General features: G+C 39.6%; 1 protein-coding gene across 8 annotated transcripts in view; it reads left to right on the forward strand.

Annotated features, from left to right (window-relative positions):
- ZNF423 (zinc finger protein 423) overlaps positions 1-27,422 on the forward strand; it is a 378,444-nt gene that overhangs the window by 292,144 nt on the left and 58,878 nt on the right. Inside the window, exon 7 of one of the 8 annotated variants that reach the window (XM_089781461.1) lies at positions 21,955-22,464. The exons of the other annotated variants lie outside the window; for them this stretch is intronic. Coding sequence (XP_089637587.1) covers positions 21,955-21,989 — 35 coding nt within the window. The 3' untranslated portion in view covers positions 21,990-22,464. Of the gene's footprint in view, positions 1-21,954; positions 22,465-27,422 lie in introns of those variants that run through there. 8 annotated transcript variants of the gene reach the window in all.

The following is a 27,422-nucleotide window of genomic DNA, read 5'->3' on the forward strand; positions in this document are numbered from 1 at the left end:
AAAGCATCTTCAGGAACAGGGTAATCACTTGATCATCAAAGATCTCTTTATGAAGAAGAATTTAATTTGAATGGGAAACATGGCATTTGGAAATCCACAATCTGATATTTGAGAAGAAATATTCTAAAACTGTAATGAAGTACAGATGTCAAATATGGAGTTTTCTGAGGCTGCCTTAATGGAATAATGTACATTAATTAAAATGAACATCATTAGGTCTTCACGTTTGTTTCTTGTTGGTTTTAAATCTCCAGTTTAGAAAGTGATATAGGACCTAGATCTGTTTCCATAAACCCAGAGGGAAGATTTCCATTTATTTCAGTAGATATATGATTGGGCAAGCAAATGGGTTTTTTAAACAGATTAATTTTACCCCATATGTTTTTTGTCTGTAGACTTAAGAGCCTGAACTTGTGAAGTTCCCCAAATGCCTTCAACTCCCATTGTACTCGTGTAAAAGAGGCTTTAATTGGCACCTAGGAGAGTTAAGGAATAGGTATTAAACAAGGAACCCCATGTATGGGCCAACCAAACCAAGCTATATTGGACTGCTTGTGGCACCTCTCACACTGGGTACATTTCAATAATCAGACATTTAAAATGAAAAGATGGTGACAGTGTTTCTAGAATGAAAACAAACTGTTTATAACACTTGATTAAGGCTCTGGAAACATTACTTTGAGCTATCTTCTGGTGACATGTCACATAATAGATCAAAAACTCTAACTGGCATTTCACATTTTTAAATTTGGTGAAAATACACCAGATTCTATTTCAAGTGAACGGCTGGTATTCTGAGATCGACGTTTAATAGGATTGAAAGAAAAGAATGTTACATTTCATCACACAAGACAACAAAGGGAATCCAGGAAACAAAAATATTATTTCGTTTGAACAAATTACAGTAAGACTCTAAGGGGCTCTTTTAGGGAGTAGATGAGGAAAAGCACTTAAATATCATTCTATCAAACTAAATTTTTAACTACAACTTTTTACAGATAAAATGTGTTGGGAAGATTCAAAGAAGATTAGAGCTCACCTAAGAAATTGTATTCAAATTTGAACAGCTAATGGAAGCCTGCAAAAACTGTTAATGTCTATATCTTTCCTCTAAGGGACTTAGATTTCAGTAGTCTTATAAAAACACATTGAGCTGATTTCATTTCTGTGTCTCCACAGACTTTATTCTTGTAATTTCAGTAAGTGTTATAAATGTTATTTTAAGTATTATAATGCTAATCCCTACTGACAAGAAGGTTCTGAAGATTAGCTTCCATTACTAAGGTAATGTTTACCTCAGATAGCACATAATTGTTTGCTTTTTTCACAGTAAATTCTCTGTTCCCAACTGCTTAATCAGCCATGGAAAAGAGAGGAGACTTCCATACTGTTTAATGTTCTTGTGATTACATTAGAGTGCCAAGTAAACCCACATCAGTTGATCTTGGGGAACACAATTTTATTTTTGTCCATAGTTCTTAAGGCAAAGAATTTTGAGCTGCGGTCCTTGTAATAACATGAATAATTTATTAATATAAATATCACGGATATGGCATAAATCTTTCCTGCTCTTGCACTCTCAGGACATTTCTTCATTGGATGAGTCAGAATCAACAAGGACTTCTTAGTGCCTTTCTGTAGTTCACATAATGCACTGTATTCTAGTCACAGTGTGAGTATTCCCTACTCTCACAAATGAGAGATCTGTATACATAGTCCATATGAGCTTTCTGCTGCATCATATCATCCTAAACAATATTTTATTACATTTTATGAAAGTTAAAATTTTCTTCCTTCTACTGTTGTACAGAGGGCTCGAGTTATTGTTGCTTTAGGGATTTAAATTTTATTCTGCTATCTGATGTGCCAGAAGTTAAATGCATTCACAGATTAAGTTATGGGGAAAGTGTTTCATTCATGTTAGTAAAGAGTTTATGTTTGCTAATGTGCCAGTTTGTAACTTTATTTCATGTACTAATGATGGTATGAAAGCACATTCAGAATAGAAATTGTTACCATTCCATGGTGGTATAGGCCTTTACGATTGATGAAGGAAGTAGGATTAGTAATTCTAGATATAAGTGTGCTGGGGAATATAGAGAATACGGGAGAGGATAGCTTCTTCTGTAAAAGCACCAAGCCCCTATTTTAAGGGGGTATTGTAGTATCAAATATGCAAATAAAGAGGGATCTCTAGTTTTGGAGATGCAGCAGTGCATGAGCTCTGTATCTGCAGACACCTGTAAATTCCTAGATAGCCATGGATTTATTATAGCACTTTATTCCTATGTAGTCTTGCCTCAAGCTGAGACCCAAATTGTAACCTGAATCACTCCTCCCACAGTTTGAACCCAGAGTCCAACTCTGCAGCGTGGCTCACCTCTAGTTTGGAATGTAGAATTCTGAAGTACTCATACAAGCGAATTTAAGCGCCTTAAAGTGATACATAAACAGCTATTTAAGAGCCACATCATTAATGGAAAATGTGTAAGTTCGCAAGGCCTGATTTTTAAACTACAGGTGCAAATAGCTTCTGGCACAACTGACTGACAGATCATGTACATGGATATCTCCTTACTCGGGCCAAACAATTATTGCTGTCAGTGGGAGTTTTGCCTGAGTAAAAAGCTGAAGATATAAATTGTGGATTAACAGATGAGACATTGGAGGCTAAAATGCAATCCTTGCACTAAAGACAGCGTTAGGGTATTGGAGCATCATCTCATTTAGGATGCGGTAACCTAAATTGAGCCCCTTTTGTTTGTGGTCCTCACAGTCAGAATTTTGCTCATGCATATCAGTGCATAGTCTTCTGCAGAACTGTGTGTGTCCAGTCTGAATTCAGGCGCTTGCCATTACTCACATCACTTGCTAGAAGTAACATGAAGTTATCTGGACCTGCTGCGTCCCAATAGCATGCGCAGTTCCAGGGCCAGCCCACAACATTTTGGCACCTGAGGCGGGGAGCCAAATGATGCCCCCAATCTCCCTCACTTGGGCCAAAACTTTGAAAGGTCTCAATTCTGCCTTCTTCCTGTTCTACTCCTCTCATGGGTACTGCAGAGAGAATACATATGCACCAGCAGCAGACACAATTTTCTACACTCTGGGTCTTAGTGGCGCCCCCCCATAGTCTGGCACCTGAGGTGGCCACCTCAGTTCGCCTCATGGTAAGGTGAGCCCTGCGCAGTTCAGTCTGGTTTCCAGGTTTGATTCTGTGCTGACTAACTAGCTCACAATCAGAAAGCATTTTGTCTCAGCAATGTTAGGGGTGTAAAAACCACCCAGAATTGCTAACCAATTAAAAGATTTGTTCAACTGGTTAACAAGCAACTTCAGGTGGTGGGGGCTGCTCTGGCCCTGGCTTGCTGTGGGAGGCAGGGGTTGTTCTGGCCCTGCTGCAGCTGGGGTCCTGTCTGCCCTACCACCAATGGGGGGAGGGATGCTCCCATTAATTGGTTAGTTGGTAAGCATTCCAGTAAGGTAAGCAACATCTCTCCTGAACGCAGTCAGGGTTATATCTGCATTTCTTTTTGTGCAGCAGACAGAGTATTTATGCTTACTAAACTGGAGTGTACCTTTTAGGTAAAGATTATACTGCAGGGGTTTTTCAACTCTGGGTCGCAGCTGGTAAGGGCAAGCTGCTAGCTGGCCATGAGATGCTTTATTTACCTATACCCCGCAGGTTGGCTGCAGATTGCCGTTCCTGGCCAATGGGAGCAGTGAGAAGCAGTATCCCAGTCCGCACCACTTTCTGCAACTCCCATTGGCTGGGAATACTGATCTGTGGCCAGTGGGAGCTGTGATCTCCCATGCGTGCAGAGGCACAGGTAAACATAGCATCTCACGGCCAGCTAGCAGCTTGCCTTTATAAGCCATGACCTAGAGTTTGAAAACCCTTGGATTAGAGTACAGAGAGATAAGGTGCACTATTCCTCAGAGACTTCAGGAAGACAGAATTCCTCCCTTATTGACAGGGAGAGTACATTTGTTGCTACATCCTTTCACTGGGTGCAGTATATTCCCCTTGTTGTGCCAGCATTGCTCTATGAGCCAGTAGGAAAGGGGATGAGCTCCCTTCACCCTTTAGAACACTCTCTACCAGCAAGAAAATATGAAGAATTTCCTGGAATTTTGCCTGGCCCTTACACAAGAGAAGTGGAGGAAACACACTTCCCCCTTTAATTCCCTTCCTCGGGCCGTGTCTCCCCTCTTTGCCCCCCAGTGCATTTAAAATAGGGCTTAATGCACTCTGGCCACTAGTGTATATATTACTAACAGGTGCACAGGAGGACAAATCCGTTATTTTTGCTAAAAGTAGATTAACATTTTAATGATAGATGGTTTGTTTTGATGAGTTTTGAACTGAAGTGTATCTTGCTCCTGGAAAGGCGAGTGAATGATCCTAAAATTTTGCTCCTTGGTGAACAAAAAGACCATGGTTTTATTTTTCTTAGAGTGATCTCTATAAGGGGTCATTTTAAAGATACACAAAGCACATTTACAGAAGACAGGAGCAGGATTTTTTCCTCCAATAAAATATTCAGTGAGCGCTCTTTGTCTCTCCCTCAGAACATTGCAGGATCCTGGAGCATTAAGTGAAGCACAGACGCCAAACCGGGAAGGGGGGCTGGGTGGGAAGAAACAAACTATATTTTCTGCTCATCTGTGGAGTGAGGATAACACAGGCCCAGAAGCACACGTTGTGAAGCAATTTCAGTCGTAGCTGAGTGCCTGTTTTCCCCTGGAGCACAGACTGTAAAAACCTTAAAAACCCTGGTTTCTGTTTTCTTAATATCCTGTTTTTGAAAGTGTCATTGTGATGAAGAGAAGAAGATGACGATCCTTTTAAATCTCTGCTCCCTGTTTATAATTGGGGAGATTTGGACAGTTTAAAATGGGAAGAACATGCAATAGGTTTTCCAGTGTAGTTGCACTGCATGGATAAATATTTAATTGAGAGAGAGAAAGAGACATACACACACATAGTGGGCCATATTTTGATCTCAGTTACACACTAGTGTAAATCTGGAGTAACTCCAACACTCTTGAGAAGTCAGCGTTATTAGTTGGGATTTACATCTGTGTAACTGAGGTGGGAAACTGGCCCACTGTCTGCAGCAGTTTTATGTCTTTGACTGTAAGGAGTGTTTTACATTTAAATCTATCACATTTAAATTACATAGGACCATGGTATGTCACTGAAATTGTTGAAATCTCTCTGGGTTTACAGATCTTTCTGGGATTTCTAAAGATTCCATTAGGCACTAAGCGATAACGAATAGCAAAAACCAGGATGGTTTCATTTTTGCTGTGTTCGCATTAAAGCTAAATAATTGAAATTGTGGTGATATATTTTGAGATTTAGCAATATATAGCATGCTGAGGATTTGTTACTGGCAGCTGTGCCTCCAGTTCTGTTTAACTCAGGTGCTGTATAGCCTGTCTTCATATAAAACACACAAGCATTGCCTCCAAACAATGCTGCAGACTTTCATATTTCCTGAAAGCACTTCCATGGATCTGAGCTCCATTTATGAACTTACAGTATGTGACCAGTAATAAAGCTGTTTGATTTTATTGTGCCTTGATTGCTAGTGCTCTTTATTAAAGTGTAACAAATCCCTGATAGCAAATGGTGGTGAAGACAAATTAGAGATGTTTGGCTCTCTTTAGTGGGTCATCTCCCAGCTGACTTAAGCAAGGGCATTGTAAAGAGACTCCATCTGTAGAGTCTGACAATTCCATTCTCCCATCTGCTAGATGGACAGTGGACTCTGCTTACTGCAAAACAGACAACACGGACAAAAGCAGATTTTCCAGAACAACAACAGTGAAGACAACTAAGCAACAAAGGGTGAACTCAGGAAGGGCAGTGGATATGAGGCAATGGCAAGCTCAGTTGTCTGACCTTGAGCTATTCATGTGACCCTGTGCCTCCATTAACTCAGCTGTAAACTGGGTAAAAAATAGGGCTTCAGTTAAACACAAAGTATTTGTGGCTGTGGTTTTATATTCTAGATGATTAATTTCTAGTGGGCAAACAGGCAGAACCTTTTGTTAACATGAACATGGACAAAATTGTGTGGTTTTTTGCTATCAGAGCTTCATCTGACAACTAAGGGTATTTATTTTCGCTATTACTTTCAGCAAGAAACTCTTCACAAACAATTCAGTTCCTTACTTGCAACATGAATTGATTTAGAGATTTTATATTGAGAAACAGAGTGAAACCCTGGCCCCTTTAAAGTCAAGGGGACTTCAACAAGGCTAAGTTTTCACCCAGAGACTAGTGAGGCAGCATTATGAGTGCTCATTGTTATCTAGAACATATCTTCTTCCTGGCTCATAGAAACAGACTCTTTGATATCCAGCCTGGATAGATATAAAGAACCCTTCCTAAGGTATAGTGGACAGAGTGATTATAGACATGTGCCTGTTTTAAATAATGGGTACATCTTGTGAAACACTGGAGTGGAGAAAGAAAGATTCTAAGGAAATGAGAGAAACTCTTAATTGTCTTCACTTTTTTCCTAACTCACTGCTACAGATTTCTAAAAAAGTTTCTTTAAAAAATTAACTCCCCCCTCCTCCCCCCGAGGTAGAATTATACTGGATATGAGAAGGAATGGCAAATGAAGGGGGAGAAAGGATTACAAAATAAATGGTTTGTTTACTGAAAAGGAAACACACACATACACAACTTACAAGGCACAATAGTCTAATATGTGGGAGTCTGTAAAGAAAAGTTAACTCAGCAGCTAGGCGAGTTAAATTATAAAGGTAGTAAAAATGGAAGATAATGCTTGTGGTAGCAAATTATTGTTATTTTTAAATAATGTTAAAAGCAAGTAAACCCTCTAGTGATCATAAATAATTTGCCTGAATACACTTAGCATATCCACATTCTTGGGAGTTATGATTGGGTATTGATGAATTAGTTCCTTTTTCTGTAATAATTACAAACGGAGATGATATATTCAGTGTGATATCATGGTCTCCTGCTTTTCTCTGGGGCCCAGTGCGTGGGAGCTCTGACCACCTCAATACTCACATATATCATAAAAATTCTTAGGAAATGAGAAACAGCAAATAGCATTTTAAGGTGGGAGGGATGACTCCATCAGTAAATGGCAAACATTAACATTAGGACAGCCTAATCACTGAAATGTAGCCTATTAGTAAGTTTAGCAGAAAGGTGTTAAAAGAATCCTTTAAAGCCTCTCTGCTGGCATGTTTTGAAGGGAGTTCAGTTATGAGACTATTAAAATGTTATTTTGATAATTAAGCCCACAGCTGTTGTGAGGGCGTTAGGGGCAGGAGCTGATGAAGCAACAGACTGCACAATGGATTGGCTAAATAAGAAAAACAGAAAAAAGAGAGACTTTTGAAGGAACTGAAAATACAGTTCCTGTGTACAGTAGTTATGCCATAAAGGCTATTTCAGCAGTAGAATTGGGTTTAGGGGACGAGAGACAAAACCTGAAGGCACATCACTCCATGTCTATTTGGTGTTTGTGGCAATATTTCCACTATTGCAGTGTATGTTTTTGTAGATTACAATGAGAGAAGAGACTCTCAAGGAAGAATTAAGTCGTTTTATTTTTGCAAAGAGAAACTGGCAGAGAAACAATACTATTTAGAAGCGTGGGGGCAAGAAATAAAGGGGGAACCTTGTATCTGAGATACAGTATCACTCTGATCAGAAATATGACCTCAAATGCTAAGGCACTTTAAATGGATTTTGGTGTTACTTTCTGAGTATAGTGAATCACACAAACTGGGTATTAAGAGTGCACAGGTTCAGCTTATTAGGAAAAGTGCTACCTGAGTCTAAATCCACACTGATTTTAAATGGCATAATTCCATTTTCTTGGCAGAGTTACTTATGTACATCATTGTAAATGCTCTGCTCACTCTCTTATTAAAGTTAAGAGCAAAACTCCTATTGGTTTCAATCAGAGCAGGACTGGGCCCTAAATAAGTTCAGAGTCCACCCTATAGCAAGTAGTTCTGTGAGGTGCTAGATCATCCTCCTTTCCCATTATTTTCAATGATAGTGGAATGCACTCAGCTACTTGCAGGATCTGGCCCCTAATGATGATTAGTGAATTGTTTTGGTGGTTAAGTGTGTTCAAAACTATGCAATAATAAATACAAGTATGGCCAGGTTTGTTGTAATAGCTGAGCTAGACTACTTTGTTTTGTGGCATGCTTGATTATGTGTGCTACATAAGAATAAAACACACCAAATAATAGATGCATAGATTTATATTTGTAATCATGCTGCCCTGGTCTTCTCTTCAGAGCTAAAATTATGACCATTTACAGTGTTTATCCATAATTGCACAAATGATGGCTGTCCGTCAGAACGACTGGTGACTTCATCCCTTGTCTTTGTATGTCAATGATAACCTTTCCTCAACTGCTCCTCTACTCCTACTGCAATGTCAGTTGTGGTCCCTTGATGACATTCTAGCTGCACTTGCTCACAGAATACAGAATCAAGGAAATGTTACATGGGTCTTTGTAAAATAAGCCACATAAACAGAATATAAAATGGGGGAAATTAGCCTTTTGATGAAAAGGGGAATGAAGCCCAACTAGAGCTCCTGCCCCCGTGTCAAAAAATCATTGCACTTGCATAATCTTTTCAACTTTCTAGCCACCCTGCACTTTCCCTGATCACAAAAACATCTTCAGTAACATCTGTTTTCTTTCTCAATCAATACATTCCCTAAAGAGAACCAACTTGTAAAATATTATATGTAACATCAAATATGTATCTGAATTCAATTAAGTTATTTGGTAGGGTTAGAGATTCTGTTAATGAGGCAGACTGTTTTATATCCAATTACTGCTTATGTTAACTTTCATTAACACCCATAGAACATTAAAAAAAAACCCTTTCTAATCTTTTTAAAAAGGAAGCAAACACATCGCAGTTCCATTTTTTCTGTGAAGTTCTTGCCAAGTATCAGCCAATAATGTGTACTCTTTATCCTGAAAGCTGCATGTTGGCAAACTTTTGTAGTGATGGTATATTTAAAGGGCATATCATATAGATATACAGCATCATAAATATATACTAATGTGTGCAAAATAAATAGAATGCAGCATTCTTGCCCTGACCAGCCTCCAGTTTTACTCAAGCAAACACCAACCTAGTCAAGTCAAAGGGATTAGAAGGAGGTGAGGGAGAGAGCCTGACTTGTAGAAAGTATCATCCTATTCCAAGTACAGAAGTGGCCTCATAAAAGTGCAACTCTGAATATCCAAGTAGACAGGAGCCTGATTCCATTTCATACCAGTGTGACTCCATTGGCTGTATTGCATTTACGTACACTAGTGTCTGTCAAGAGTGAGATGAGAATCAAGGCCAAAGGATCCATTTGGTAGAGACTGCAGAAGATGTTGAAGGGTGAAGTGGCAGCAGCAGTAGTATCACATAACCTGGGATGGAACTGTGCAGACTCCAGATGAGTAGAAGACCGCTGATCCAGAGAAGGGAACATAAATGGAAAATGGTCTCAGTTGACAGCCTTGTGGGGTGGTTGGAAGGAGAAAGCTAAAATGCATGGAGACCACAAAGGAATTTTCAGCTAAGGCAGGGTCCAAGATTTTAGTGCCAGGGATTGAGTGGAAAAAATAGATTTTATATAGGGGATCTGGCATCTTGACATTACTATAGCGTGTTATTACAAGTCTGTTGAACTTGTTTTGACTTCAGGGTGTTTGATTCCTGGAAAGCGATTTGATTTAATTATATTGTTGCTATGAAATCTGCTCTCTTACTACTCGGAAAAGGTTACCCTTCCATTGTGGCTATTTCTTATCCCCACCTTGTGATGATAAAATATATGATGTATGAAGTTCAGTTACTTTGGTGATTGATGCCTTATAAATACCTTAGGTAGGCAGGTTAATGGTTTGCTCATTAGTTAAAGTTACACCACATAGTTCAACTTGGATACCTTTCAGATTTGAGAGTTGAAAGACGATTCTTTGTTTCCCTACAGCCCTTTCCAAAATGCGATCTTCCATCATTTTTAAGGCTGTCATTGTTTTATTCAGCAGACATTTTCATCTGTGCTAGCCTTACATCATCTGTATTATACAGCATACTATTCAAACAAGCAATCCACTTGCTTTCATTGTCTTCTGATTTGTCATTGCTAGAGACATAAGCAAGAGATGAGTCCAGCATAAATACAAAATGTTTTGGCTAAAAAGACTATAGCAGGGCTACCTGTTTGCGGCCCGCGGTACAGTTTGTGTTTACGCAGTGCTCAACATACAACCGGGGGTGAGATCCTTTGAACGTGGCGTCCACTAGGAACATGCTCAACAATAGCAAATCAATATAACGGTCTTCTGTTGATATGTGTTTTAGTAGTTAAATTTCAGGACTATCATTGCTCATTAAAAATGTTGTCATATGAGTGGAAATTGGATAAATACTGCATTTTATTAATATCAGCAGAACTGACTTAAATGGGGCCTGTGTGTTGTCTAGTCTTGCCTTAATCTTTGTGTTCATGCCTGTCAGTGCGAAAGAAGCTATTTGCATATATTTGCATGTACATGCAACCACACTTAAGATATGGCCCTTGGGGCTTCCAAAGTTGAGTAGCCCTGGACTATAGGATATGAATGGCAGCGAGGCAGGCAAAGAAGAAGTCAGCAACAGAAAACAAATCTGCTCATGTCTTTAGTTAGTTTCTTTGCTACAATCTTTTAAAAGAACATTACATATTCTTTAGGCAGCAAGAGCTCTAAATTAACACTTCTTCCAGATGCTGAGGTCAGGAAATAGTATTTTTGTAACCACAAAGACATGATTCTTAACCTAAGATGGCCGTGCTGTCTCTTCTGTAGGATTAGGTGAGTTGGTGGTTCAGAAATACTTCAGTTCTAATGTGATACGAATAATTTAAGAATATGATCAAAATATTTTCGATGTGACTGGTTTAATAACAGCATTTTTATAAATGCTTATAAAATGTTTATTCTAAAGAGCATACCAGGTCTCATTGAGCCTGAAGCAGGTGATGACAGCTTATTATAAGTTAGCTGAGTTTGCCTGTTTATAGTGTCCATATAAGCAACAATAGAATCTTCATATTTCTTCAGTTGTTAATGTTTTTAAGCGCACAGTAATATGGAGTGCAGAGGCCTTAGCCCTGAATGCTCTCACAGAAGATGGAGAGGCAGTGTAAACTGTAGGCTTCTTCCCTCTACCCCGACTCATAGAAAGTGGTTTATGCTACATGCCTTGAAATCCCTTGCAGTTTAGTTTCCATGAAATGAAAACTTCGTCTATACTGCACACTGCTAGTGATGGTGGGTAGGGTACATGTAGCAACATGCCACAGGGAAAAGCAGGCTGCATCCGCACTGCAGTGTGTAATGACTCGTGTCAGTGGTAGGGGAAGGCAGTGAAGCCTACTAGAGTTTTTCCTGTGGCAGAGACTGGCTCCCTGTGCTGGGGAAAAATTGCAGTAGCAGGGAGCTGCCAGAAGTTTTTCCCACTGCCTCCTTGCTGCCAGAGCCTTTTCCTGCCATTGGATCTGCTTCTAGCAACAGGGAGACAGCAGGGCATGTACACTGCAGAAAATAGCATTGTAGATGGGGGATGTGTTGCTTGGAGATGTAGACTATGTACCCTAAGTACAGGCAACCCCCAGCATATGATCCCCTGCATTTACGACTGCCTTGCTTCAGCCGCTGCCTTCCCCCGGCACAGCCCCCAGCCTGCTGTGAGAGCATCTCGCACCACGCCTCCTTCCCCCAGCACAGCCCTCAGCCGGCTTGTGCCACGGACTACACCTCCCAGGAGGCAAAGCGGGCCAGGAACAGAATCCCCATTTTTATCATTGCGCATATAGGGAAAAAAGGTTTTGACTTACGACGGTTCTCCAGGAACTAATTATGTTGTAAGTGCGGGGGTCGTCTGTATTCCTGTGTGCCTCTACTCTACTGCCTAAGCATGACTCTGTCTAATCCTCTGTTTATACCCATGCCAGCGGAGCCTCTGATATACACTTGCCGAAAGGAGTGGCCAATGTAGAAATATCCTAAAAGAAGTTCTTCAGTGAAATACCATGTCAAATATATGTTATAAAAATACCAGCTTAAATGCAGAGAGATAAAATATGGGGTACAGTTCATTCCTGGGATGAACTTCAGCTAGGATGAAGCCACCTTTGTGATATCTGGGTTGACTGGGGGGTTGTTTCCACACCTGGCACAGGCTAAAAGCAGGTTTATGGGTTGCCTTAGCCTGCCCCAGGTGGCTGGTCCAGCAGGAGTGGCAGAGGAAAGCTCCAGCAGGTCATTTCTTCCCTATTGATATTCCTCCTGCACTTGGGAATCTCCCTCAGTGAGTATCATGGGTCCATCCATGTCACTGTCTATAGATACCCATGTGCTAAGGGTGTTCTATGCTGTCCGCTTACACCAGCTTTTCAGCCTTTTTACCCCAACCAGGGAAGAAATGATCATTTTTGTTTTATGCTCCCTCAAATCCTGCAGAATGACACAGGATTGTTGGGCTGAGGGCTTTGTTCTAATCAACTAGGGTGTGTCTACACTGCACCGTTATTTTGGAATAATGGTCGTTATTCTGAAATAATGCAAGTGTCTACACAATTCCGTTATTTCGAAATAATTTCAAAATAACAGACTGCTTATTCCATGAGGAATAACACCTATTACGAAATAGCTATTTCGAAATAGCTGTAGTGTGGATGCTCCACCGCTGCTATTGTGAAATAGCTCCTCCCCAGGGCCATTCAAACTAGTTACTCCCTGGGGCTCTAAAACGAGAGAGCATGTCCACATTAAGGAAGCATGCCTCGGACTAATTTTGAGACTGCCCTGTCATGTAGATGTGCTATTTTGAAATAAGCTGTTTTGGAGTATTTCTTCTGGAATAGCTTATTTCGAAATAAGTGTGCATTGTAGATGTACCCGTAGTAATTACAAGAATGTTTTGAATGAAAGAATGGAAGATGGGATTTCCGTTTATGCAATGTACCCTAATAATCCCCCCCCCCACACACACACATACACACACTGTCTTATGAACAGACTGCTGACACAGCTTGAATGAAGCCAAATCAGGGTAATAAACTGACAAACTCAAGAGGAAAATGCCTCTTCTATTTAGGTCTTCCTTGAGACTTTCAATAAAATATTTTCACTGCTAATTTTCCTAAATGCCCCTGAGATAAAACCTAAAAATTTAGCTCAAAAGATTCTTTCTGTGTATCTGCTTTCCTTTTGTTTCCACAGGACATGTGGACATTTAAGAATCACTTGCCAGCTTTAAACAACTTATGGGAGTTTTCCTCATCACTGAAAGGTTTCAAAAATTCATCCCACTCCTCCACAGAGAAGTATAATAACACTAGTCCAATGGTACTGTTGTGCTGCTGCAGCCTCACTGCTTGGTAGCTGCACATCAGCACAGTAATCATTTTCAGATTTACAAGCATTAAATATTTTAATTTAATGCCTTGGCTCTCTTGTAATTCATGCACTTAATTATATGATAATTACTCAAATGAAAGAGATACAGCTGCTGCTGTATCAGTTCTTCTAGGAATCTGAGATTTTCGAATTGGCCTCTGATTTCAGGATTTCTTCTCATCCTTTCCTTAAACAGGTGGGACCTTCAAGATAATTTTTAAAGTATATATGACAAAGATGAATTTCAGGCATGGTTCTCGCTCTTTCTCCTTTTGTTGGAGAGTAGAATACATTTGGCAGTCGAAGGACTGGGCACTGTACTGGATGTTTTTACAGCTCCTTGTGGATTATGCTCATTAAAACAAAGGAGCTAAGGCACAGCTTCCAAAGTGAAAGACTCTGCTCTATTATAGATGCCTACAGAAGAAAGTAAACTAAAGGAAAAGGTGTGTGTTTGTGTGTATACATGCACAGAACTTTACTGAGCTTAATACATTTATAACCTGCCAATTGGTCAGCATGTAGGCAGTGCACAATAAAATCAGCACAATAAATTAAAATCAAGAATAATGGTTCAACCAGGCCAAATAGACCACCAACTGGAACAAAATGATTTGGCACAAAGGCAAATACAATTGATCTTAGACAAAGAAAAGAGCAATTAACACCCAAAGTTAGCAAATGCAAAAATCAGAAGTCAGTACAAAGGAAGTGAACTTCAAAAATCAGTGGAGGGTAATGCTGCCAAAGAATGCCATTATGTCCCATAAGCAGGCAGAGGAGGGACTCTAGAACATCTTTCCTAGAAAGATCTTTTTCCCAGATCAGAGTTCCACAAGTGAGAATTATGGTCCTTGAAGGCTTATTTCCAAGTTTGGTTCTGAACCCAGATGTCAGCTCTCTACCCAAGAGCAATATATATGCTACACCTATTACAAAAATAAAACACACCAGAAGATTTTTTTTCTTGTAAAGAGGAAAATTGTTAAAACAACCAAAAATACTTTGCTTCTTTTCTAAGAAAAAATGCTTCTGATCGTTTTGGTATGATTCAGGTGCTGAAACAGCTGGAAGGTTGACCGCTAGCATGGGAATAATCTTCCCTGAAGTTAAATGTCCATGGATGTCCCAATGAAAGCTAGTGTTGATTGGAATGACTTTTGACCATTGAAAAGAACGTTCTGTGCATGTGCAGTACCTTTTTCCTTATATGTTCTGGATAGGCAGAACATACTTCATGGGACCCTGTAAAATTAGCGAAGCTCCCTGCAGGCTCATGGATCCACCCACATATAATATCTTGCAGAATCTGTGTCATAGTGGGCAGCTAAGTTAACTGCATGTGAGTGCATGACTCATTTAACTGTATTTGAAAACTTAGTGACAAAAAAGGGGAACAAAACAAGGCCTTGTCTCATTCACTTAGTATCGTATAAGGTAAATGACACACAGCGCCAAATGGTGTGGATGATGGTGACACTCTCTTTTGGACTTTGTCATGTGTGTAGGATAGATAATTCTGATCTAAATAGTGCCCCATCATAGAATTTTAATTTATCTTTTTTCTATTTAGCACCCCATCCCCAGAAAATCCCCTTGAAAATTATCAGATGGAACACAGAATGCTTTAATTTGTAACCTACTGTTCTATTAATGTAATCTTTTAATAGTGTGTGTTTCTGTATATGTAGGAATAAGTGCACATGCATATATGTCAATAAGGGGTCATATAATATAACTTGTATTAGGTACCAAACAGAGAGAGATTATTGTTATAATGTCAGCGATGTCGGTCTGGCTTCAATGGCATGCATTTTGGGAGAAGAAAACTTCTGAGATTCTTCTCAGTCGCTGTTAAAAACAGAATAAGCTATGAGCCTTACAGCATTGACCACAAAAGAATTTTGAGAGAACACTTCAGCCTTGTGTAAAGTTTTTGTTAACACATGTAATTATGGTTCATACCGTAGGGGCATGGGCCGTTTTGTAGGAACTATAACTATAAATATTTAGTAGTAGTTACATAACCCCCATCCCACAATCCTTGGAGATAAATGATGCTTAGTTGCTCTACTGTAGATACATTTTTTGTTGATGGCAATAGCAGATTTTATACTTCTGCTGTATTACGTTTAACCGTGTGACTATTGGAGATATGAAGTGAGTCTTCCAGTTTGTTCAAATGCAAGGAGAAGCAACATTTAGTTGTAAACTGTTTGTGGAGAGAGGGGGTTAAAGCATTTCCACACTGGGTGGCAGATTTATAGAAAATTTGATGGTGCCCAGAATGCCCAGTGCCTGCACCCCCCCCCCCCCCCCCCACTTAGACTCTTCCCTCCTCCTCACCTGCCTAAGGTGCTGAGAAGGAGCTTGCACAGGGAAGGGGTATGGGCTCTGGGATGGAGTTTGGGTGTTGGATGCAGTCTTTAGGATGGAGCAGAGGATTGGATGGCAGGAGGGGTGAGGAGAGAGGGTTGGGTGCCCGTAGTGGTCTGGGGTGCAGCCTCTGGCATAAGGATGTTAAATATTGGTTAATTTACTAGTCGAGTAATCACAGGAATTTCCATCGGCTAGTCGATAGGCACATCCACATTCCTCCTTTGAAATATACAAGAGCCCCCGCTGGGGCTCTTGTACATTTTAAAGGAGGAATGTGGAAGTCCTGCTGACTCTGGGCTGTACGTGGGTGCTAGCTTTGAAATGAACAAGAGTTCCCAGCATTGGCTCTTGTGCATTTCAAAAAGGAAGCGCACTCACGGAGCCTGGGGTCAGCAGGAGACTCAGAGTTGAAATGCAATGCGGCATTTGAAATGCCATGCGGAGCCCGGGGTCAGCTGGGGACTTCCCAGCTGATCATGGCCTCCATGCAGCATTTCAACAGACCCCAGGATCAGCTATGGACTTCCTAGCTGATCCCAGGTTCCGCGGCATTCTTCCCCCCCCCCCCATTTTTGCTGCCTTTATCTGATAGAGGCAGCAAAGCGGGGGGGGGGAGGGGGGCAACTAGTAGACTATCTGAAAAGTATTTGCTTATTGGATAGTTGACTAGTCCTTAACACGCTTTCTCTGGGATAGTGTCTGGGTGCTGGCTCTAGGAGGCAGTTTGGCTTGCAGTTAGAGTGGTGTTCAGGGTGAAAACTGAACGGGAAGGAATATGCCAGAGGAGATCTGGGGTGCAGGCTTGGGATAAAGTCTGGGTCCTGGCTCTAGGAGGGAGTTTGGCAGTTGAAGAGGGAGTGAGTTTGAGGGCAGGACTAAGGGATGGGGGCAGAGGGTGCAAGCTCTGGAGGGAATGGGATTCACAAGGAGATGTGGGGGAGAAGAAATGCCGCACTTAGGGCAGCCCCACTCTGGCAATACCTCCCAACAAGGATGAGGGTCTCTGGACACTGATGTCTGCCACCTCCGCATGACTTAAATGGTAGGGGGACCGCTGCCGCCACAAGCAGCAGCACAGAGGGTTTAGAGCAGCTTCCTGCCGCTTGTTCCCCATGGCTGCTGTTCCTAGTGCAAGAGGGGCGGAGGGTGACAGGTGGCAAGCTTTAGTGGGGCCCAGCTTTGGGCCAGGGATATTTCTGGTGCCGGGGTATTTGGGCCCATAAAACTCGCTGCCTGTGCTTCCTCAAACTGCCATGTTCTAAATCACATTTAGCCACAAAGCCTGGGTATTTATATAATGGATTTTGGTCCCATTTTCAGACTCTTCTTATTAGGCCATATCAATTTAAATAAGTAGTGGTACTCAACCTTTTTTATTTCGCAACCCCCAGGGCCGGGAAAATTTTTGTTGAGGGGGAAAAAAAAAAAGCTGGGACATTTTTTGTTGAGCATGCCAGGAACATTTTGTTGCGGCCCCTTTAATTTAAAGAGCTGGTCCACACCCCTGCCACACCTCCCGTCGGACGCTGAGCCAGGAAAACAAAATGGCGGCTGGCCCGGTACTACAGCCCTCTCCCCCCTTGGCTGATTTAAATGACTAGCAAACATTTTTCTGTGAACTCCTGAACTCAGAAACACTCCTAATCTGGCCAAAGGTCCTTTGCTCTTCTAACTCTGGAGACTGTTGTCCCCAACTCTCCTTTAATTCTCTCATGACCTTGGGGACAGCATTTCTGAATTCCTGCCTCCATTTAAGGTGCACCAAAAGGGTTACAAAATTTTAAACCCTGTGTATTCAGACAATTTTCAGCTAGTTTACAGCAGCTGCGGAGTCGTGCTGATAGATTAAAAGCAGCTCCCAGCCCCAGAATGAAGTACATTAGAGTTCCTGCTGAGCTGAGCTGGGGTGAGGCCTACACAGCTGTCAGTTAGGCCAAGTTTCCAAGTGAAAACTGAAGAAAAGGATGCAACTTAGAGAAAAGTTATAGTTTTAAATAAGGTGACCAGATTAATCAAAGATGAGAAGTTTCTGTGTACAGCAGTGTTTGGTTAAGGTACTCTGACATTTTGGAAACCAGGAGATTGTTTTCAAGCATCCATCAGTGCATGTTGACTCAAACTTGCATTCTACAAATAATCCTTTTTCTGTTCTCTCTTAAGGGCATGTCTACACAGCAGGGCTAAAGCCGAAATAAGTGACACAACTTGAGCTACGTCAGTTGCGTAGCGTAAGTCGAGAGCTTATTTCGGCTTTTGGTGCTGTCTACACAGTAGGAAGTCCGAATTAGAGCATTTTTCCACCAACTTCCCTTACTCCTCATAAAATGAGGGTTACAGAAGTCCTCCAGCTCAACATTATTTCAACATTATATCAAAATAATACTACTGTGTAGACAAAGCCTAATTGAAGAACAAATAGTAGCATGAGTATTCTTGGACAATGAATGGTATTGTATTGACACCTGCAATGGGCAAACTAGGCTAGTGAGTGGGCCACATAAGTGACCCTCTTTCATCTCAGGATGTTCTCCTGGGATGGGGTAGTTTTGCTAACTGAGCTTGCATTCGTAGGATTTGCAGGGTGTTGCCTATTGAACCAGAGCAACACTTTCATTTGATGCAGAGGGAGCACACATCTCTCACAGTCAATGCTGTGTGCAATGATCACACATCTCACTTCACGTGCCCTTGCTTTCCATACATGTCACTTCAGCAATACTGGTAGGAAAAAAATAACACAGATGGAAACCAGTGGAATCTGGCAACCCTGCATGTGGACAGTGGTAAATAATGTTTCACGGACTACACATAAAACCCCAGTGGGCCTCAAGTTGCCCACCACTGCTTTATGCCATAGTGATGTTGCATAAAACACAACTATAAATATCCAGTTGGCAATAAAGTATGTACTATCATAGGAATTTCTGTGGGCTGTCTCCCATTTCTGGCATATTTTAGAGGCGGTACCATTACACTATTCCAACTAATGAAATGCTATCTCATGGCACAATTTTTGAGAAGGCTGAAAACAGGCAGATAATATTTTAAAGCACTTTAAGTATGTAGTATCCCCTCGCATGCCCATCTGACCTGAAGTAGAGAGGGCATATACATTCAAATAAGTTAAGCATCATTGCTTCAGCTTAGCCAAATTCAATGCTAACATTCTCTGTTATGCTATATCCTCTTAGAGTGCATCTACACTGTACCATAACTTGAAATAAGATGCACAGTTTGAGTTATGCAAATTGTGTATCTTATTTTGATGCTGTTTCGAAATAGTTTATGTTGTTATTTTGAAATAAAGCACTATTCCGAAACATCCCTTATTCCTCATAGAACAAGGTTTACAGGGATGTTGGAATAGCAAGTCTGAAATAACGGATTTGCTGTGAAGACACGGGATAGCTATTTCAGGGTACTTCAGTATCCCAAAATAGCTGTGCAGTGTAGACATAGCCTAATTTCTGTGCAGGAATGAATTGGTTTAACAAACCAATTGGTTTATTTACTTGTTCCCATAATATAAGAACTAGGGGGTCACCAAATGAAATTAGTAGGTAGCAGGTTTAAAACAAACAAAAGGAAGTTTTTCTTCACACGCACATAGTCAGCCTGTGGAACTCCTTACTAGAGGATGTTGTGAAGACTAGCACTTTAAGAGAGTTCAAAAAAGATCTAGATAAATTCATGGAGGTTAGGTCCATCAATGGCTATTAGCCAGGATGGGTAGGAATCGTGTTTTTAGCCTCTCTCTGGAAATGGATGACAGGAGAGGGATCGTGTGATCATTACCTGTTCTGTTCACTCCTTCTGGGGCATTTGGCATTGGCCACTGTCGGCAGTCAGGATACTGGGCTGGATGGACCTTTGGTGTGACCCAGTATGGCCGTTCGTAGGGTCTTATGTTCTAACCTTCCTCTTCTGTTAGTTACATAAATGAACATAAATGCTCATTAGCTGTCTCTTTACTAGTTGTAATACATGCAAGGAATGGTTTTGGCCAGGTTTTCAAATTTTCATGCAAACGGGTACTTTACAGAAAAGTAAGAAAAAACATTCATTCATTACATGGTCATGTTAGTGTCTACTTCTGCTTCAGTTGTACATCAGTTATAAACCTGGCTCTGTTCACCTTCAGTAAACTGATTATATACTATATGGTATCAGCAAAAAGCATCAATGCAAGATTGTCTTAATTTGTTTTGTTTAAAATTCTGATTATAAAACCTTCTTTATATAAAGTATAGTAAGAACAACTTGCCTGAATTCAGCAGCTGGAACGTTGCCGTTCTTATCGTGGCCATTGTACCATATGAATTTGATAGAGTGCTTGTTTCCTTTCTTCCTCTTGTGCAGTCCATAGTAACATTCTAGTTTGGAGGAATGGAGCATGTTGGGGTAGAAGATGTCTATATCATGAAGAGTTGCATTGTTTTCAAGGATGTGGGGTAACATCTTTGTGGGTGATTTCCTGATTACTCTTAAAATCGCTCCTGTATCTTTGGATACTTTTTGATAAGTTGAGGGCGGGGGGCTGGACTCGATGACCTCTTGAGGTCCCTTCCAGTCCTATTATTCTATGATTCTATGATTATTCTACGATTAAGATAAAGAACATTTAGTCTTTGGATTAAAGAACAGGGAAATTCCGAAAGTACAAAGAGGATGACAGGAAATCTTCCCAAAATATTAGGAGGTGAAATTCACTCCATTTGTCCTCAAGAGGAGACTTTCTCTACAGTTTAGATTTAAATTTTGACAAAAGAGCAAAATAGTGCAGTTGTTTGAATATTTTTAATATACCCAGTCCCTGGGCTGGTACCTCCGCTGCATGACACAAGAGGTATGTTTGTGTCTTTTATAAGTATGTGCATTTCATATCATGTATTAGTTTTGATAGTATTGAAATATAATTTTCCCCTTTGTGTGTCAAAATTCTGTGATCACGTTCTAAATTTAAAGGCAATGTGAGAGAAACTGTTTTTAAGATCACCCTATTTGGCCAGTGCTTTCAGAATTACCTATTCAAGTGACTTAAGAAATTCATGCATTGGGCTTCTTATTCCAGGTAAGTCATGTGCATTATATTTAGTGATCCCACAGTATTATCTTTCATTATTGAACCCAGGGCACATGTGTTTATTTGGCCTTCAGTAAAGTAAAATGAGTCACCTTTATCAGCCCTTGAAAAATGCCTGGCATAGGGAGGCTTCCAGCTGCTTTGTATAACAAGGTTACAAAGTTAGCACAGTTTTGGCATAAAAATTGTATAAAACACTTTTAAAGAACTAAATATCTCTCAAGCTTTTTATACATGTGATTCAGAAGCCATTGTGATAACTGTTCTTCAAAATTTTAGCTTCAACAAATGCGTGTATTATACCATTTCTTAATAACAAAATTAAATAGTATGCATACTGCTGTTAATATATCATTACCTGAAATTAGGTATTGGTAATGAAGTTAATACTCCAGTATATCTGAAATTAGGTACTGTGCTGATGCTTTTCAGGAACATACCAGTGCACCATACTTTCAGAAATAATGAAAATAATAATGAAAAGATTAATATTTATTAATGTATTTATTTATTAGCTCTTTTTGAAGTAGAGATTTGGCTTTTAATTTATTTATTGATTTATTCCTCTCTTATAAAAAGAACATTATTGTAAGTATCTGCTTTGGGTTTTAATGTTAAAATAATTCCAGTCAAAAACAATTATAGGGAAATAACTCAGTGTGTGAATAACAAGAATGTTTTATTTAAAAAACAACAGCAAACAACCCCTCCACAAATAGTTTAGCATATTTCTAGCTGTCTTATCTCATTTGAACATGTTAGGATTTTAATATTGTATCTTTATATTTCAGTGACGTGCATTATCTTTTGTAAGTTAACATGGGCATCTTGCATTAGCTAATATGCTTTCTCTGACTCTGAGAGCTTTAATTTAATTAAGTTCATAATTCAAAAGGTGCAAAAGGATATATATATATTTTTGCATTAGCTTGGCTGGTTTATCTTAAGCATACTCAATAGACTTACCTCAGTTTTTCTGAAGCTATTGTTCTTTTTTACACCGCGTTTGCACACTGCAGTGCATCTAGGGAATTTCAGCCGTTGGAATACATGAAAAGAGACCCGCTCTACTTTCATAAGGTCCCTGGATGAATTGGACGAAACCTCAAGGCCCCATGGTGGAGCCAGAGCTGCATTCATATTCCTTGCCATCACCCACATATGATAGCATGAAGCCCAGACCAATCGAAAACTTGACAGTAAGCCTTTTGATTTTGCGGGGAAGCCTTCATCAAGCTGAGAGAGGGAAGGGAATATAGCCCAAACTGGACTTCATACTGTGGCAAGTTTGAAATCCCAGCCCAACCACAGAGCTGGTTGATTGGAATAGTTGGAAACTGTGTCCAGGAATTCGGCAGCAAGAACTTGGCTTTCTGTAACTTCGTCCTTAATAAAGAAAATTCACTTCATGGCCACTTAGCCTCATTTAATCTATCAGAATTTTATGTGTATTTGCATAATAGGTATAATTTTTTCAATTTAAAGCACTTGTTGTATTCACTTCTAATTCACACCACCTATATTTTTAAGTTTTCTTCTGTAAGGCTGGTATACTTAGATTTACATATCGTGCTATTGTGATTATTCATTTAACATATCCTCTTTTAAGCTGCATGTATTAACATTAGCTCCCATCATAGATAATATTACTGAGTTTGAGCATGTATAATAGACACATTATGAAACTGATAGCATCTTATTAGCATGGGTTTTTAGTGCTGTTTAAATACCATAGGCCAAATTCACTAATGGCAATGCATCCAGTTATGCCAATGGTTATATTATTGTTATTAATGTTTGTGTTATACTTTTACAGTTCATGTTTATATCTCTGCTGCACATTATCATTAGTGTGGCTTTAAGATTCTGCCTTCGGGGTTGCAGATGGAATGGAAAAGATTTCCCATTGAGGTATAGAAAGTGTCACTTACTCCAGTTTCTCCCCTAGAATATTTCCTTAAAATAAAATAATTACATTTTGGTGCCTTTGTAGAATTACACATTATAAAATTTTATAATTTTACATGACAATCCAATAACAGCCATCAGTTCGGTAGCCATCATGTTGGTGGGACATGAGGGGACAGTTACTGAAAGTGAAAACTAGAATTTTGGGAGTTCTTTTCCTTTTGTAACCTGTTTTCCTCTTCATCTGATATTTAGCAAATGACTGTGGTACTGTGTATAGATGGACATCTTTAAACACAGACATGAGCATGCGTGCGCACTCACATAGACAGAGTATGTCTACATTGCAATAAAAGATACACCGCATAGCTCATGGAACTTGGACTACAGGGCTAAATATTGTAGTATAGACATTCTGGCTTGGTCTAGAGCCTGTCTCTGAAACCAATGATGAGGGGGCTGTGTCTCAGAGTCTGGGTCCCATCCCCAATCTAAAATATCTACACTGCAATTTTTAGACTGAGCCTGCAAATCCTTGTCAGTTTGCCCCAGTGCTGGTTTTTATGTTTTGTTTTGTTTTAATTGCAGTGTAGACATAGGGTCACAGTTTGGTTGAATGCCAATAATATTGTTTTGGGTTAGCCAGCAGAGGGAGCTCTCTGAATAGTGTAGCTGCCATCCTGCAACACAAATATGCACATCCTTTTCCATGATGCATTCGATTTCTATTGGCTAATTGGGATGGACTTTTTAGTATTATTTCTTATCTCTAAATTAAGGATTGTTTGTTCTAACATGCAGAAATATTCAAACTATACAAAGCATTTGTTTTAGTCAACAAGCTGAACGGTAGTAGTGTTTTAAAGTGGGGCCAGAGTCATCTTAAATTGTCATCACAGACTGTGGTCAAAGTAAGGGGCTATGAAAATGAAAGTAGAAACAGGTCTAAACAAAAATCCCAGATCCTAATGCTCCTGAACTGTGTAGTGGGTTCAATATCCAGATTTAAATTTTTCCAAATGCCACTTGTCTTTGTAAAGTTGAAACAGACTTAAACACTCCCCAAATTCAGGTGCTTGCAATCTGCAGCCAGATTTTACAGTTTGAACTAAATGGGAGCATGGTATTTGTATACAGTATGTTTATGCATACCCATCATGCAATACTGCAGTATGTGATACCATTTATATTAAAAGGCTTCACAAAATAAGCATCTTTGGCTTACTGTATTAGAAATAATAGAAATGTAGTGCTGGAAGGGATCTTAAGAGTCCATCTAGTTCCTCCTCTTATGCTGAGGCAGGATTAGGTGTAACCTGTACCATTCCCGATGAGGATTGTGTTTGTGTGTATAATATACAAATGTAGGAAAGTTAAAAATGTAAGAATGGCCTAAATGGGTCAGACCAGTGGTTCATCTAGCCAAGCATCCTGTTATCTTATAGTGGTCAGTGTTTTGAGATTTGCAGAGATGAAACTTCTCAGGAGCACTTTCTGGGAATGGTAGGTCTGATCCTGAAACACCTACTGAAATGGATGGAAACTGAGGCTGCTCAGAAATTGCTTCCAATTGTTCTCTTAAACTTTCTACTTCCTTCTGTATGGGGTATTTGGCAGCAATAATAAAAACTGTGCTCTTTATTTTGTAAACTATATTATCAAGCTAATAATAAAAAGTAATAGGTGTACTTTGTTGATTAAATGCATAACTGGATGGGCTAATCCCTTCATATGTAATTTTAATAATAATAATAATAATTAATTAATCATAAGTAACAAAGCAATGCTTACAACTTTTAAAGCAACATTAGGTGCTGAAGTTAAAAAGTGAAGTCTTGTTTCAAATGCCAGGAAATAAATATGAATGATTTTATATTCTATACTATGTTGATGCAATTATACAATGAATGGGAATGGAGAATTAGATTTAGTTGTTTTATAATAGGTTAATAAATATTTATCTTGTGCCCATGTTCTTTTTGCATTAGCTTTCATTTAAGTCTAGTGTGCCCTCAGTCAAGCAAAAGTTTCAGGTCATTAATTTTTAAAATAGATGATATTGTCTGCGTACAGTACTACATGTGCTCAGATGAATGGGGATGACCTTTCTGAATGTTTTTTCCTTCTTTGGTCTATACAACATTTAAGGATGTAAGTCCCCATTTTTTCAGATACCTTGCCCATTGAAAATATTGAAATATAGGACCATTTTGTTTGTTTTTGCTAAGGCATAGAATTGGAGGAACAGTGCTGCACATAAGCTGTCTGGCCCTGCAGTTTCTCTTACCAGGGGCTCATTTGTATGCAGAGGGGATTAGCCAGAATTTACTGTAGCTTCGCCCTGGGGAGCTGTGAACTCCCTAGGAATATGCTCTGACGAAAGCATGCAGTTGGTAAGATTAGAACAAACCCTTCTGCTACAGAAAGTGCCTTGGTCACTCACTAGGCCTCCAACATTGAAATCATTTTCATTTATAACCTTTTTGATCATTCAGCCTCAAAGAAGCCTTGGCTTTTATGACAGCTTGCACCAAAATTGCCCAATTATTTGGGGGCGGGAGGAGGGAGAATCTGAAATCAGTCAGATGTGAGAGACAGGGCACTTGATCTGTGCTCATGTTTTTTTCTTTCCTTCTCCTACCAATATTTTTACAGCTGTTGACATATATTGAGTTACATGTGGCTATGCCATATCCCGGTGGTATAGTTTCAAAGATCTGTTCACCATAAAGTGTGCTGTTCTCAAGTAAATGACTCTGACTTCAAGAAAGCACAGTAGTTTAAATGTTACTATAAATACAGGAGCTAAGACATTTTAATTATAATTTTTGAGTTATACAGTGCTCTGTAAGTACACTCGGCATTTACAAAACAATCTGTATGTGCTCAGGTTATTGTGCTCTCTTGTGGATAAGGCAGTAACTACAAGCAACTAATTCTTCTGATACCTTTTCTTTATGTTTGTGCTGTATTTATTGACAATGAACATCTTAGGTGTGAGAGTTCAGCTGCAAGAGCTAAAGGAGAAATAAAACCAGGCACTTCAGTAAAATATTGCCTTTCATATACAGAATTGAAAAGAAATTTTTACTTTGTAAAATCTCAGAAATATTACTTTTGTCACTGTATTTTATTGCCTTTTACTGCACCTCAAACTCACATCAGTTAATTACAGCAAAGTGAGGTTTTTATATTAACAGATATGTCAAGTTTTTTGGGAAATCCCAGGGCTTGATTGTGTTGATGCTTACACTGATTTTACAGTAGTGGAATGCCATTGACTTCAAAGAAATTACTTCTAATTTACTATGGTTTAAGCCAGAAGAGACTCTGGTTCCAAATGAGTGCAGGCTTGCTGGGAGTAGGTGTTGTGATAAGAAAGCAGGGATGAACAGCCAAGTTTGCTAGGTTTATTTAAAAGCACATTGTACTTTCGTCTCTGTCACTGGGTGAAGGTTATTAAGGGTCTTTTACTTAAAAACAAAATACTCACACAAAGCCTTTCTATGAACTTTGTTGTTAATGCAAATACAATTAAACAGGGTGTTTCTAGGCTTTGAAAATGGACAACAAATCCTCGTTATTTGGCACTTGTACTCTGGATATACAGTAAGTTTAAAGGGTTCAGTGGTATTTGTAACAAGGCACTTTGGAGAATTCTGGATTTGAGATTCAACAAATCATGTACCACAAAGGAGTCTTAAATTAATTTGTTTTGCTATGGTACCTGTGACAGAGCCATTGTAATGGTGATTTCAGTTGTCTTTACTATGGATGTTGCAGAAAAAGCAGTTCTTCTAAGCCCTCTTAAGGCCTGATCTGAAAGACGTTAATCAGAGTAAAAGGACAGACGTCCATTGACACCAGTGGACTTTGGATGGGGACAGATTTGAATGCCTTCTGTGCTTTAGGTCATGCTGTCTAGTAATCTGCAGAAAATAGTAATTAATATAACCAATAAATAGTATACATAAAGTAATCAATGTTTAGTGAGCATCCTTAAATACTTCTACCATTTCTAGTGAAATTCCCATTACACAGAAACCAAATATTTCTGAAAACAGAACTCTTTCATAACTGCAGAACTTCTCAGTGTGCCACTGTAGATAGCTCTTCCTTTGCCATTAAATTAATCCCTGTGTCATTGGGCTAGAAGAGCACTGTATAATTCCTGTCAAAAATATTTTCGAAGCTTCACAGGTAGGAATTGAATACCTGAAACCACCTACTTGGCTATGTCCTCTATGGCCTCGGTCCCTCCAGAATCACAATAGATACTTTTTTCTGCTGTTTTGATTAACAGTGGGAAGAAATATAGGCTGTAGACTGCTAGGAAGGAGTTGACAGAGTATTTGACCAATTCTCTGTGTCCTTTACTTGACTTGGACTGAAGAAAATGAGGACAATGATACACTTTCTGTATTTATGATTGTACCTCTTTTGTGAAGCTAGCCTGCCTTTTTTATCGTGTAGATTGTATATAACAGCAAGGTCCTGCGATGTCTCTCTCTCACCTCTCCATGCTCTGAGTTAAGAGAACAAGGAGATTTATCTCCAGTGACTCTCAGAGAATTTTCTT

The sequence above is a fragment of the Pelodiscus sinensis genome, chromosome 12 (genome assembly GCF_052426305.1).
Source record: "Pelodiscus sinensis isolate ZL-2025 chromosome 12, ASM5242630v1, whole genome shotgun sequence".
In the NCBI taxonomy this organism is placed as follows: domain Eukaryota; kingdom Metazoa; phylum Chordata; order Testudines; family Trionychidae; genus Pelodiscus; species Pelodiscus sinensis.